At 34.6% G+C, this 15810-nt stretch overlaps 2 protein-coding genes across 52 annotated transcripts in view; one reads left to right on the top strand and one right to left on the bottom strand.

Moving 5' to 3' along the window:
- Positions 1-15810, top strand: part of LOC141450264 (uncharacterized) — a 47658-nt gene that overhangs the window by 13666 nt on the left and 18182 nt on the right. For both annotated transcript variants that reach the window (XM_074120503.1, XM_074120502.1), the window contains exon 2: positions 13876-13996. In XM_074120503.1, coding sequence (XP_073976604.1) covers positions 13879-13996 — 118 coding nt within the window. In that variant the 5' untranslated portion in view covers positions 13876-13878. The remainder of the gene's footprint in view (positions 1-13875; positions 13997-15810) is intronic.
- LOC141450274 (uncharacterized) overlaps positions 1-15810 on the bottom strand; it is a 33538-nt gene that overhangs the window by 11347 nt on the left and 6381 nt on the right. For 13 of the 50 annotated variants that reach the window (XM_074120517.1, XM_074120518.1, XM_074120541.1 and 10 more), the window contains 6 exons: positions 11790-12150; positions 10949-11127; positions 8765-8983; positions 8297-8675; positions 3359-3779; positions 1684-1971 (listed from right to left, as the gene is read on the bottom strand). Coding sequence is in view for 5 of the 50 variants with exons in the window: in XM_074120567.1 (XP_073976668.1) it covers positions 1962-1971; positions 3707-3779; positions 4034-4136 (186 nt within the window). In the remaining 45 variants the exon portion in view is untranslated. The other 37 variants (XM_074120529.1, XM_074120540.1, XM_074120566.1 and 34 more) reach the window with 23 other exon arrangements.

Raw genomic sequence — 15810 nt, 5'->3', positions numbered from 1 at the left:
GTGAAAGTTAAAAACTTCTTTTCTCTGTTTGTGTATCTGTTTAAAGCCCCTAACTAGCAAACTAGATATAGAAATATCTAAGATATGCAGGAGAATTTCTTTTGGAAGCAATCTCCACCAATGTGACGTAGTATTTGTTATTGTTGCCAAGTCTGTAGATAATTTTCAATTCATGGAAAACACTAGAAAAAGGATTAGAATAAAACAAACGTAGAAAAGATCACAAATTGCTTTCTATCAAAATAAATATTTTTAAATGCAAAGTGAATGATCCAGTAGGAACAAACATTCAGGATCTGCATCTAACCACATCATCTGCACACTTAAAAACTGTAAACACAGGAGTTCAGAACACTAAGGACCTAGAGCTCTTACGATAACTGTACACGCAGGAATGCATAATCAGATCCTCGAGTACCCAAAGGACCTATCAGGACTGTTCTTCACCCAGGACCTCGAGTTTTCCCACAAAACTACTCACAAATTTCCTAAAATATTTTTTTAAAAAAATCGCTTGCCCAGAAGTGAGAATCACATTAACTATTCCTAAATATGTATGCCATCAACTCAATTATGACCAATCGTTTTTTTTTAAATTAATGGAAATTACAACTTGCTTTTCTTAGAATAATTAAACGCACACGGTCTTGAAAAAGGACTATGCCTACCGTGCTCGAAATGGGGTAGACTTGAACCTCGAAACTTCTGAACGTCAAACCAACACACAATACCTTACGTTTCAATATTAATTACAACTTTCAAAAAGATGTGTAAATATATTGCTTACGAAAAGGTTCTTGTTTTTCTGTTTGATTAATGCTGAAATTTTAATCTCGCTTTAGAAACTGTTCTTCAAATAAAAGCACCGTAGAACTTTCAGGATTCTGTAGAGTTGTGTTTATTGAGTAAGTACATAGTACGTAGGGAGGATTTTGGTTTTATGTGATTAAGGTGCATACAGAAGATACAAGGGGATATCTGATAGCAGAGAAGATAAAGGAGGCTAAATTAAAGCGTATAAGTAAATATATATCCGCTGGAGCCTGGAACTACTGGAGGCGATCTTCCAAGTCTCTCTAGATACGCCAGACTCTTGGTGTACACTGCATAGAGAGCCCTGTATGCCTCTAACCAACTGAAATTACCCCACTCACCATCCAACCATTCTCTAGCAGAGAAATGTTTGTTGAAGTTCCCGGGCCGAGTATTTGCTAAGGGTGGGGGATTTTTCCCTTCAGGCCTTTTCGTTAATCCATTTTCAAGAGGAAAACTTAACGTGATAGTTTTCTGAAACTCCTCTCAAAACATTTTCCTCGGCCTAAGTTGCAAAAATAAATATTATTTAGCTTCTGTAAGAATCAGGATTTATTAAGAAAGTTAAAAAGAAATCTTTGGGGGTCATCGTGCAAAATCTGGGTAGGTAATAAGTAATAATGCGGTTCGTCAGTTTGGATCACATGGTTCCGGAAAGTACAGTTTTAATTAAAACGAAATTTATAATTTGAAATTCAGAGCTTTTTGTTTTTGTCGCATTTGACAAACACTACGTACACACACACAACAAATTATGCGACAAAAAACTTTCAATCCTGGTTAAAATTCAATACTACAATATATATATTGAATCGATCATAATACTACCACTTTCTAGGTGTCAGAGAAAGTGGAACTGAAATTACTTACATTTCTAAACGGTAGGGTACATATAAAATTAAATCAATCTTGAAAAATGTTTCGGATATAAGCGTTGAATTAATTCGTAGCATGCGAAATTGGCCGTATGAAATCACAAACGTGACGGAAACTGATTTCATCCAAGGTTCCACAGCCGGCCAGTGTACTCCAGCTGGAGTTCATATACGCAAACTTGATCACCGACCAGTTCCGCAATTCCAATCAATTTTATTTCGCCAATTCTAAGTGTTTTCGTCATTCAAGATTGGTTTGTTTTTTTCGGCCATTCAAGATTTTCTGAAAAAAACTGAATCAGGTTATTGTTCGTAACCAAATAGGCACTCACATCAAAGTTGGTTACTTTTAAGTGAAACATTTCTCCAAGGAAAGTCAGTTATTTGGAAAGTTCCAGTGCTCGATCCTATAATTTTTTATCCTCTCTTACTCTAATAAGAAGAAATGTTGAAGAAGTTATTAGAAATTAAATCTCACCGGAAGTACTCCGCGCGAGAGTTGTATACGTCATTTCCTGCCCAAAATGCAGGGATAAAAGCTGCTCGTACATGTACAGCCAACCTAGATCATGGGTATGATCTTTTTTTGAGAAAATCGTTTGACGCAGCCTCTTCAGTCAAAATGATACTTCTTAACTACCTAGGAATGAATTAAGATAAATATGTGCATTTACACTGCAAGACAGTACTGCACATGGGTCTTGATTGCATTCTGTGCCACAGCTAATCCTTGAAGCCTAGCAAACATTGCCCGGCATCCTTGAACCAAGAAACTCTGTCTATCTGTAAGTACGGGAGCTAACAAATTCTTACCTACTAAGGCTGTATTACCTAATAAGTGCGCAAGTATATTAATATGGCTGACGTATGTACGTAGAAAGTAATATCGGACCCTAATAAATAACGGTCCCCACATGTCCTTGGCCGACCTCGGACAATTTGTGCCGGCCACATGCACTGATCATCAATTAATTTACTTCTTTCATAATTTTTGGTAATCTCTTTAATAAGTATGAAACTTTAGTACTCTCGCCAAACGCTCCAATCTCCAAAGGATTCAATCTCTACAATCTAAAACACTTCGAACTATTGTACACGCTCCTTTTTATATCTCCAACCTGACTATACACACTGACCTTAACATTCCTTTTGTCACACAAGTTGCTAAAACAAGATACAGAAAACTCCACTTTAACCTGCAATCTTATATAAATCCTCTAGCTAAAAATCTTTCTTCTAGAACTCTTCCTGACAACCCGATAAGACGCCTTAAGAGACGTGATCTCCTCTCCAGTGAAGAGAGCGACTAATAGCCTAATATTTTGGAGTGTTACCACCACTGGGTAACTTCTCCACTCGTATACTTGTGTAATTCATAGTTCTGTTATTACTGTTACTTATAGCGCCAACGCGCTGATTGTAGCAAAAATAAACGCAAAAAAAAAATAGTACTCTCAAAATTGCCGGAAAGTGAGATTCATTAAATCCCAACTTAGTCCCTCCCTAACTGGTACCTAAAGTTCCCACAAACCGCTATCCGTACTTTACTGAAAGTATTTGCTGCCAGACAAATTATTTTGATCAAACTTAAAAGCATGTTTAAATGAAAAGTGAATTTTCTATAAAAGAAAAAGAAAAGTATTTCTAAAATTCGACAAGCTCTTGTTTACCTGCTCTTACTAGATTTTTGACCTCTAAAAATTCTTGAACTGGACTGTTGACATCGTCTACAAGCTGGGCACACCTCAGTGGAGCTCTATTTCATTTGAAAACGACCATTGAGCCACGTTTTAAGCTCTAACTATATTCTGTAATTATGTAAGTTGGAAAGTGCCCAAGATAGAAGAAACAGAGTGCGGTTGGTATACAACTGGACCTCAAGATATTTTTTTTGTCTTCACTCTTTTGTTATATAAATTTTTTTATATTTTCCTCTTGCTAATATTATATACATTTTGAATCTTTGCATTTATTTGATCCAGCTGGTAATTTTCTTTAAAAAATAAAGCATCACTTACAATTCTTGAGAGCAAATAGCACCATCAGGTCGTCTTTTAAAGTAAGAGTTCTGCAAGCAAACGTCCACGGAGTCTGGAAACAAAAAAAGATTTCAGCACCTTCATTGTACAGATTGTTCAATTTTCGAGATTTATTTCGTAAAGGTTACAAAGTTATTTTTTAAAAAACTTTATTATTTTAAGTAAATCATTGGAGACGGTATTTAGAAAAATCTAAACATGAAATACCAGTAAATAGTCCCACCATTGGCCTTCCTCCGAATTACACATCGCTTCAATTCATAGTTTTGTCCTTAAGAAATATTGGATAATCTAAAATAAACCAACCTGTTGAAGTATATAATTTACGTTTACTTTGACCCCGATAATGGAGTACTAAATATAAATAAAGGCTGAATGTGATGATTCTTGAAAGTGGCAGGAAGTTCATTTCTCACTGGTTACATCATCATAGCATTATAGGCTTATCGTGTGAGTGGGGTTATTTAACTTACACAATAACCTCACCAATGTGTGCATTCTTTATATTCTAATCAATTATTTTCCCCTAGAGGATTTCTAAAATATGTAAACTAACTCTTAGAATTACATGTCCGACTGCGTGTAGCCCATCTGGCTATTTGGATGGTATCGGCGACTTGTGTATTTTGGAAAGTTCGTCCTGTCACCGATTAGCCTTCTTATTTATTACTATTCCACATTCTGAACAATATTTAATTAAGTAAGCAGCCACATTCCTGATTAAAAAAAAAAAAAAAAAAGACTTCCGCTTGGAAACGATAATGTAGAAATCGATAATCCGCATTTATTTCTATCATTGAAAAAACAAAAACAGTTAACGTTAAGATAGTGAAACTTTTTTGGATGTTAAGATTCATTTTAAACTGTCTGGCCGTACGTCAGACACGGAAAGCATTTCTAAAGGATGGTATTTTTTTTTGTTCCTCTTCCATATATGCGCTGAAAATCGTTAGTTTATGCTTTGGATATCTTTTTTGAAGTATTTTGTGGAAAAGGATATAATTCGAATAAGAAGTCGACAGCACAATGAGGTTCACGGGAGGAAATAAAGCAAAGAAGAATTACCTGCAACTCTAGACCCTGATCACAAATCTTGGCCAGAAATGATCTCAATACTCGTATTCCATTTGAAAACTTAATTTGCAAAAAATAAAATAAAATAAAAACAGAATAAATTATAATATATACGGAAGGTAACAGTCGTAAACTTACGACCGGACCAGTTGCCATTGGTAACATTCCATTAAATACGACATTGACATTCCAATCTAATTTAATCGATGTTTAAATTCGATATAGTGTAGATGGTGATTTAATGTTGCAATTATAGAAGAGTTAATTTGATCAAATTAATACAAATACTTCCTCAATAAATAATGATTAAATTTTACATTATTACATAGGAGAAGTAAGTCAAAATTTTCGAACATTGATTTTTTTACCAGAAACTTAAGCTTTCGGATAACCACACTCCCTGACTCAAAAATAGTGTTTTCAAAAATAACTGGTCAGAGTGACTTTTTTGGAATTTTTAGGATTCATAGCCCTAAAGCTGGTCTAAAACTTTTATTTCAGAATTTTTTTTTCCCAAGAAAATTTGATGAACAGTGCTTCAAGGAGAGGGCTGGTTGGGTGGGTTCCCTCTAAAGTAGCATTTAAATAAAACGCAAGGTATTTTATGTTAAGCTGTGATCGATCAATGTGTTGCTTTAACGATAATTTCACAACCGATGCTGCCACTTTTTTGGATGGATTTTTCGCACTTTTCTGAAATTGTTTTTGCAAAATTATTTCCTTCGATTTTATCTAAACTTTGATTTTACTTTCAAAACAATTTTTTTTTTTAAATTTTTCTACAGAAATTCTTTTAAACGCATTCTAAGACTAGACAGGGCATGTTTTAACTAAAACATCATTTCGTAGTTGAACAGTTTGGATAATCTCCATTCTTAAATATGGTTTTGAAATTCAGAACTTGCAGACAACCTTGAACTTACAGGGAGAGAAAGAGTTAGCACTAAAACTTATGAAGTTTTATGAACTATCCATTAAATAAAAACCAAATCGCCTGCAATTACAATTAAATATTCGTCTGACATAATTCGCAGACTATAAACAGCGTTTCTATGAGTGGCCCATTGTTCTTGCGAATATTCCGTATTACTATTAAGTTTTAATGTTAAGGATACTCACCAACCTTGGCCTGCCATTAATTAGTATCTTTCCAAATTAAAAAGAAATCTCTTAAGAAGAAATTAATGGTTGTGACCATTTTGCTTTCTATAATTCGAGTCTAACCAGCCAGAAATGTTTGCATCGAGAAAAAAAAAACACTTTTTGAGAAGAAAATCTTCGAAAAGCGAAAAACCCCACTCTATGAAGTTTTATTTTTGCAGTTTTCTTCAAACTAAAGAAATTAAGCAACAGATTTAACCTTCTCTTAAAATGTATCATGTAACATCCAGCGCCTGTTGAGTTTACTAATACTCAGGGAGAAGCCAACCCACTTCTCCTTAATTGAATTTTCATGGACAAATCTTTCAAATAAACCTTGTATTGACCCATTTCACTATCAAGGCAACTCCTCAAAACGGATAGTTACGTTGAAACCCAAAATAGTAAATTTGACGTAATCCTTTTCTTAAAGCTAATATCAGAAAGTGAAGATAGAAGTGAACATAATTACCTAGTAGTTCTCCAATTTTTGGTCTCCTGGGCTTACCGAGCTACTGACGGTTGTACATCATCCCTGCTCACTTTTTTCTGCCTTAGAACCGACCGAGGACTACGCAGAGTCATAAGCTTAAGATAATTATCTAATTATCTATGTTGATTTTATACCTTAAAGTGAATTTGTTTCCAACTTTTCTCAGCCAAAAAGAAAATTCTCATTACGAGAATGCTTTTGTGTGGCAAATGAAGAAAAGCATGTTTCATTTTAATGAAAAAGTTATGCATTTACTTCTCAAAACTAAACGGTGACCTACTTAAATACAATCTGGGTGCGCCGCAGCACTATTGGTTGCTGCATTTGGTAATCATTTGGTACCGCGAATGGATTGCATAAATTTTGGTCTTAACGCTAGTTCGGGTGGTAATCATAAGGTCAAAGAAAAGATCTTACTGGACAGTAATGTGTATTGTTCAATAGACTAGAAGTAACCAAAGAAGTCACAGGGCGCCACAGTTGGGAATTGCCACATGACTGCATGTCGTCAGAAGTATGAGTGCATTTCCTTACTTTTTGAAATAGTGCGATTCAAACCTCGTAATTACGGTGCTGACTGAAAAAACGGAAGTATACAATAAGTCTTATTCTGAATACTCCCAGAGTAAACTTAGTTCCTAAACTTGTGATTAGCGTAATACGAATATTAGAAAAGAAAGACATTTAGTGGAGGAGTGAACTGGACCAAGGCTACCAACTTGAACTGAACACTTCAATATTGTAACGAGACGGTGTTCTCCTGTTTTTATTTAGTGTCTGTCAGTTTGTATACATATATACGTGTGTGTTTGTGTACCTGTAAGTGAACTATGAATAGTGACGTCATACACATTGGGGAACTTTCCCCTTCAGTTCTTCAAAAGTTTCAATGTCCCCTTCTCCCACACACCCTCTCTCGGTGATGAGAGGAACTTTCAAAATAGCATCTCTTCTCTACCCCCTACCCTAACAGTTGCATTAATACAGCGCGACCTTTTCTTCTAGCTCCTAACACCTCTTGCCATTTAGCAGCCGTAAGTCACCCACCTTCCCGATAGGACCGCCGGGATACTTGATAAACAATTTCTTCAACTTTTTTTTTTTTTTTATTACGAATGATGTGTCTAACTTTTTTTTTTGTGTGTATGTTGTAATTACACTTTCATTAGTAATGGCGCCATAGTAACCTTCACTATTAAAACCTTTCTCTTTTGGATTTGCGACATAATTTTTCAGGGGAATTCCAAAGATAACCTGATGAGGGCAGTTACAAGATAGGATGGGACACCTCCTAGGGATTGGAATCTTAACTAGCACAATCTTAGTTGAACTGGGCTTTTAGCTAGCGCACTAGTAATATCCTTTTTGATATCCTTAACATGCCTGTTTAGTTCTTGTCTTTTCAGTATACATTACGGGTTCTATATAAGTCACCTGACAATGTACAGTCCAAAGTAGATTACTCAGAGGTCGAGGGCATGTTTGTCTATGTTAAGTAAAAGTAACCTATTGATTTTGTTACCATACATTCTTTTTTTATTATCTTCACAAGAGAAAATGAGCTAAAAGTATTTGGGATTTGGAAAAGATGAAACTGCAATATCATCTGCGTCGTCGACTAGAACTTCAGAATGGTCTATTCATTTATAAACTCCATTTGTTAAAAACTGAAGAAAGTTGAATACTTTCGTTAAAATGTTATTGAATACAATCATTGTTATTAATAAAATTGTAAGTAATTAAGAGTCGTGACTGACTAACCGAGAAAAACGAAAATGGATGTATTCACTTCCCCTGCCTGCAATAAAAGTAACAATAGAGAATTTTTGTTTTAATGTCAAAGAAATGTATACCATGATTACCCATTTTTATTGCCGTCATTAAGTCACTTAACTTCAATAGTAAAATCACATTCTCAGATGAAGTTTTACGACCAAAACTCAAATCCCTTTGAGCGTGCATAACAGCACCAATTAATCCATTTCTGCCAATTTAAACATCTATGCTTGTTTCTGACTTAGGGGATACTTATGGGCTCATACATCTTCAAGCATTCATTAGCTGTCCACACCTGGCCTGGAAGCTGATATCTAGCCGAAAATGTTGGAATACTGATCCAAGATACTTGGATTGCGTCTACCTTCCTTTTGGCAGACATCCTCTTCTTTTTTTTTAGGACCACCTACCCGCAGGAACTCCGTTTTGGTGTAATTGATTTCCAGCATCCATGCATTATTTTCTCTGGTAACAAACATTTCATTTTTATTAAAAAATTGCATGTTGATGGGATGGTCAAATTTCACCGAAATAACACTATAGAAAAACCTAACCGTCCTCCAGAAATCCTTTCAAATGATGTTGTAGATCTACGTGTATTCCACTCCAAACATATAGGAAATCATTGAAGTCATTTGGGGTGGACATAGAAAATTTGAACTTCTCAAATGACCTCTTTTATCATTACATCTCCCAGACGATCATCATCGGCTACATCAAATTTTCTATTTCAAGGGTCATTAAGACGTATTCTTCGGATACAAACTTAAAAACTGTAACAAACAACCATTCTTCCTCTTATAGTAAAAGAAATAAGAGACAGCTGATATTGTCAGATGTGTGTGAAACAGTGAGAGTGTGAACTTACGCACAAACCCAAATATTTCCAAATATTCTATTAATAAATAAAGAAATAAATAACAACGACCAATCTACCGAAAAATATTGAGAAAGGTTATTTTCCCATATAACATTCTCAAAGAGGCAGATTGTATACACATACATATGTATATATATATATACGTATATATTTTGACCACCAGTGGAGACTAATGAGACCTGTCTTATTAATAAGATAACTTGATTGTGCTACAGACACCCACCGTGACCAATCTCTGAATGAACAGCAGCTAGTTGAGAAGGATATTGTGGCATCATTATTGGGCGCTAATAATATTGATTTAGTTGTGCACGTATTGCCACACTAATTACCAATACTAAGAATCGGTATGAGAGAGAAGTGAGGTCACTGACTTTATACATAATTTTTGTTTTATATACTATATATATAGCAGTATCCCGGAGGTACACAATACTAAGTCCATTTTTGCAAAATTTATTTTTTTAATTTTTCTAATACAATATTTCTTTTTCTATTACCCAATCATCACTTATGGTGCACCTATGTTACTTATTATCGACCAAAGATTTAAGCAAAATAACTACCGTGGGCTTATAAGTAAGAAAAAACTGCGGAAAAACTCTTTCATTTGCTCTCTTGTGAAAAATTTAAAATTGGACATTGTGTTGTGTACCTCCGGGGTACTGATATATCTTCCACCAACTTTACGTCTCTCTAATAAAAATGATAGCCGTTAGATATGTCCAGAATAAATTGGTTTGTCGCATCTCTAAACTCTAACAACAAACCTATAAACTTGTACCGTATCTTCCTTAAGGAAGACAAAGAGTATTTAAATAATTGTACCTCAGCACAAAACAACTGAGCCCTGTGTCTTTCAAAAAAAAAAAAACTATAGAAGATGCGAGCAAAGACTTCGTTATCGAGATAGCTTTCACACGTTGCAAATACCAAACATTAGATATTGTTCGCAAGTGTAATGCCTCAAGAAGGTGGCACGGCAGTTGATTCTCCTTATGACCACATGACCAACAAATCTTAATCCCTTTCATTTCTCATTGAAGTTTAATTCTAAACACATTTGCTTTCTAGTCACTTCTCAGTTCAACTTCTTCACATCTCTTTGAAGCAAGAATGGTCAATTTAAAGTAATGTATTAGCTTGCAACGATTTTTAAATTGTTGAAATATTCTTCAAAAAAATACTTTTTACAAAAAATTGAAGCAAAACACATTAAAATTTTTAAAGAAAACCTTGAAAATCAGCATCAAAGAAAGTCCTGTTGAGGGTTCATAACAGATTTCCCCCCCGCGCCCCACATCCTGAATACAAAAGCAACAATACGATCTATTTTCTTTAAACGGTGTATTTAGTAAAACGGTGATAGAAATGACCTTTTCCGTTTAGAAACCATATCAGAATGTGAAAAGGGGGAGAGGCTGTTAAATGAACAATCAAGGATACTTTCATGTTCGCAGGGGGCGACTGTGAGATAGAACTATGGGCCGATCAGATATAAACTATAATAGACCATTTTCTGGCGATCTCTGTTGCTACATTCACATCAGTACTAGTTCTATTTAAATTAAGAATATAATAACAATTAAGTTAAAATGAATGAGTTAAAAAAAAAAGTTTCTCTACTTTGATATCTTTATTGGGCTCTGTTCTTTAACTATACTTCAGCTTAGAATGGTATTGTCTAAATCCTACGCCTCCGATGAAATGATAAAAAATGTTATTTAAACACATTTCTAAATCAGATTTCAATGCCCTTTGATTTTATTTATTTTTTATTTCTTCAGTACGACTGTGGAAAGAAAAATTTTTAAGGATTTAAAGACATTAAAAATTTGATTATTTTAATAAGACATACCTTGTTGTGTTCCGAATCGGGTTGAACAATATCTAGCTAAGAGTTAATTAATGAACAGTATTCAGATCAAACTGCTTGTTCAGAGCTTTCTAGATGTATGCAGTTCTTTAGATGAAAAAAGACCTATCCAGTCACCAGTTTTTAGATAAAGTTGGACGCAATTAAGTGAAACTCGTCTCCTGTAAAAACTGTTTTCATGTAAATGTAAACAACTAGGGAGGTTATCTTATAACTTTGTATTTAAAAGGTGGAATAACAGTACAAGCTAGTTTAGTTAATAGAAACCAAACAATAAAAGTTGCTATTAAATTTCTTAAACAATAAAAGCAGAAAGATGGTGTAAAATAGTTGTCTATAGCATTTCTTTTTTTTTTTTATTTACACTGGCAGGGGTAAGGCCTTGACATATTAAATGAGACAAATAGGAAAAGAATTAAAGAAAAATCGTGATTTGTTAGTTTTTCATTTTTTTTTCATGAATATGAATAGTGAAAACTCAAACATATTGTCTATTTTTTATAATAATATTTCTTACTCAGTTACATGCGAGTGTTATTTATATTTGTTTTAGACAGTTAAGCCATAAAAGTAGGAGTTCATGGTCTTACGGGTTAAGGATTAACAATTACATAAAAGATGTTAATGGAAAAAAAAAAGTTTGTATCTATTTCCTTATATTTAACTGTAAATGTAGTTGAATAACTTATAGCATATTTCACTATTCGACTATCAATAGAACTTTATTTTCTAAAAAAATATGTTTTTTTCTTATCACTACTTATAAAGATTTCCTTTATACTTAGAAATCTTTAATGGCTTTATTGAATGTTAATGTACCTACCTTGGGATCGCGAAATGTTTTCTGCTCTGAAGAGAAGAATGTTGGACAAACAAGAACTTAACTCCCGGACATAATGCGTGCTACGCTTTCCTCTTTGTTTTAAAAAAACCTACACATGTTCAGTCTTTCTTCAGTCTACACTAGTGTTGAGTTGACATCTAAATGGATGTACTCTCTTGTAACGGAACTTTCAGCTTGTAGTAAGTAGGTGCCGTGCCCTATTCACATCAACATGAAATATCAAATTTGGTCAAGCTTCGATTTTGCGTTTCTGAGTTATACCGTTCAAACCCAAATAGACGTATAACCAACTTCTTGAAATTTTTTTTTTTTCGTACTCAGGAGACCTTATTTCCATGTTCTGTGAACACAAATTTAAAAAAATCTTGAATCATATCCCTGGCAAGTTCAAAAAGGAATATAGCTCATTTCTAAGATAATAGCATTTCTATATTGTTACTATGTTTAGAAAGTTATTCGCAGCTATTTGAGTGGAATTAAAAATACTAGAATTTCAAGTATTCACAAAACTGGTTTTGTCAATAAGAAAAACATTCATAAGTTGAATGCTATTTGCATTATCTAATTAACTCATTTATATTTTTAACTGTTCGTATCTAAATTTTTAAGAAACTTAAAGTGGAAAAACTAAAAACGAGAATACACTCCGTTCTCGACTGTTTAAAGAAATTTCCTTGACTGGATCTAAAAAAAAAATTCAACTTATTAGGGGATTTTAACCGATAAGTTCCTGTAGGACGCCATACACGAAACGCAGTGTTCACGAAACAAACTGGCAGGCTTCTAGCAGGATAAGTGCTATGGGCACTCGTCCTTTCATCGCGAGATTTAGTTAACTATCTTTGGAGCAGATCTTCCATTTGATAAGATGGTAAAAACGCACACTTTTATCTATTCATATGATACGTTGCCTTTTAAGGAGAAATGGTTTACGTTGGGTCTGTCTGGTGTATCTAAGAAGTTATTACACGGATAGTTCTAGGATGGAGCGGCGATCCAGTTGAGACTGCAGATTACTTGGTGATTACGTTTGGAAAGTAGACCATTGTTCTCCAGGCTAAGTTTTATGTTGCGTTTCAGGCGAGCGGACTTGCAACTCTCTGGTGATGTCCGTTTGCATCTGTTTGGATAGTCAGTTTGAAATGAAAACGCTGAATTCATAAGTTTTTCCTTCCAGACTATTCTAAGAGAAAGCTGGCTGCTGTGTATGATATTGGGATTTTGTGGAACTGGCTGGCCAATTCGGGAGTTTTATTCCTTCATCGGTCCTTAACCAGCCGTTCATAATTGTTTGACCAAGTATGTTGGCTGTCGGAAGTCCAACTTGTTGTTTTAGGGCCCGTCCGAGATTGATTTTGAGAAGCTGTAGGGTCTTTCACATACCTATTTCATAAACTAGTTTGGATGCCTAATTGGGCTTTGTGGTTTAAGAAAACACCCTCCCTCTATCACTGGAGCTCACTCTCCGTCCTTTTTTACTGTTTGTAAGACGGAGGAGGTAACACCCATTTATCTTTATGGGATTAGGATCTTCTGTCAGTATAGACTAACAGTTTAGGAGATTTGACCATTGCTTGGTTGTTCTTCTTCTTTGGGGTAGCTTTAAATGCCCAGGGCGGGTTTTTGGATAGCATATAGGGCGTCCATTCCCGCTGACGAATAATAATTTTATTTTGTATTTGACCTAAATTTGACATTCTAATGCCAGTTTTCACCTTTCTGATTTTAATCAAAACTGTCCCACATCATAACTGGAACTGATCTCAAATTTTGAAATGTTGAGCAAAAAGAAAATAATTCGATCATAACAAAAATATAACCTTCTCAAAGCTACTGTGTTCTGTCAGCTTAAACAACATTGCAAAGATACGGATACCACGAGATGCAATGTCCGTAATAGAAGCTGTTAATAACGTGGACTGGCCCATGCATTATAATCTTTCTTTAGAGTTATTGTTTTATTTAATTTTTTACTCAGCTAAAAATAGAAAATAATTACTAACGGTGTGTAATATAATTTTATCACAAATTGAATAAAATAAAAGGCTATTAATTTATATTCCAGGGAATGTTACTGAGGGGATTGATAGTGGTGCTGCTGGCGGCTAGTACAGCAACTACAAGGCATGCCAAAGATGTCGAAGTTCTAACGACACCCAGTGGGCCCAAGGTCAGCGCTAAATCTGGTAAGGATGTACAATAGAAATCTATTTGTATTAGATTAAAAATTAAAATAAATTCTGCAATAGGTCGCAGTGAAAATTATGCATTAAAGTACAACAGATGTATTACACAAGATTCATAGGTTTATATTCATCTGTTTACTAACCCGCGTATTTTTCAATGTAGCTTACAATCCTAGTTGGATTTTGGATTATAATATTTATTATTTGATTATTCAATTATTGATTGCCCTCTGCGAACATCTCGCCGACTTAATGTTCCTTACAGACAGTTATTGCCACTGCTAAACCTCAAATGCGTGAAGATGCATTGACTAGCCTATTCACGTCGGATACAGGGAGAAACAAGAAACAAAAAGGGAATTATTCTAACTTAGAAGCTTGTGACAATGCCTAGTTGAATGGAACCAATCTCAGGGCAAAGAGCGCACTGAATACGCAGTTAAACGTAGCGACGACAAACGATAAAGGTGGCTGAGCAATCACTGTCTCGCAATCTTGAATTGTATTATTTCATTTCAGTAACACTTTCACTAGGTTTTGTACAAATTTCGAGTTCAAAAAAAATAATAATTTTGTAAATTTCGGGGAAAAAAAAAGTTGTGTGCACATCCGCATCAGATTTTGGTTCTTCCTGACCGGCGCTGATGCCCATCACTTTGACCTTGTCCTCCTCGATTTGCTTCCGCCATTCCTCTCTTTTGATTACTGATGCCTTTTAGTTCCTTATATTTAATGGGACCCTAGCGTCCTAGTTTACCCACCGCAGATTGTGGCGCCCAACTCTTTTTACTGTCTCCACTCCTTAGCATTCTGGTCATTTCATCATTTGGCTTATTGTCCTACCCAGCCAGGACTAATTACTTTATCAATGTACGGCTCTCGAAACAAATCTATAAACTCAGCATTTGTTGTACAGATCATGCCTTCCATAACTGGGACATGTTTAAGCGTGAGAATCTTTTTTTTGTTGATAAAGTGTCTTTTCTTCTCCTTGAGAGAAAACCAACGTTTTTGTAAAGAACAACTTGATCTTTCACGGTACAAGCTGTTTTTCTTTTATGTGCTGGCTGACCCAAAAGAAATACCTCTCACCTTGCATAATTTTTTAGACAAACGATGAACTCTGCAGTTCCTCCTACAAGCATATATTTGGTCTTGCTTTCATTTATCTATTTCATGGTTCTACAGGAGAAAGAGTGTCTTTCCTGTTTACTTTACATGAAATTTATGTTCTACTGAAAAAGTTCTTTCAAAAGTTTCCTTCTTAATTTTTCCCTCTTAAGAATGCCAGCTAACATTAGCGTCAGTGAACATTTTTTTATAGGTTTCTTAGTAACTGCGCATGTTGTTGGAATTTCATGTCTAGTTTAGGCATTTTGAATCGTAAAATTACATTTTATTAATTGATTTCCTGTTCCAATCGTGCTGCAGTTAACTCCACTTCTTTTAATTGTAAGATGGTATCATTACAAAATATTTACGTTCATCAATTGTATCGTGAAGGAGTAGTACTTTATAATTAAGGTACAGATGCTGATGAATTAAAAATCCGAAGTTACATTTTGTAGTAATCAAGAGTCTTTCACTTTTTAGTAATTTATAATGAAAACAAGATTGTAATCCATTTTAAGGACATATGTATTTAATTTTTGTCCTCCAATTTTAATATCAATTTGTACGTGAACTTTTTTCCAAAACTTATTTTGAAATCACATTAGTTACAACAAGTGCAATTTTAGAAAATAAAATATTCAATAAATAAACATTTAGCAGAACTGGCTTTTTGGTAAGTTGTCTGAGCTAAAAAGAACGAA

This window comes from Rhodnius prolixus, unplaced genomic scaffold, assembly GCF_049639745.1.
Source record: "Rhodnius prolixus isolate KJV_2025 unplaced genomic scaffold, Rpr scaffold_2, whole genome shotgun sequence".
Classification (NCBI taxonomy): Eukaryota; Metazoa; Arthropoda; class Insecta; order Hemiptera; family Reduviidae; genus Rhodnius; species Rhodnius prolixus.
This window is presented reverse-complemented; position numbering and strand designations above follow the sequence as displayed.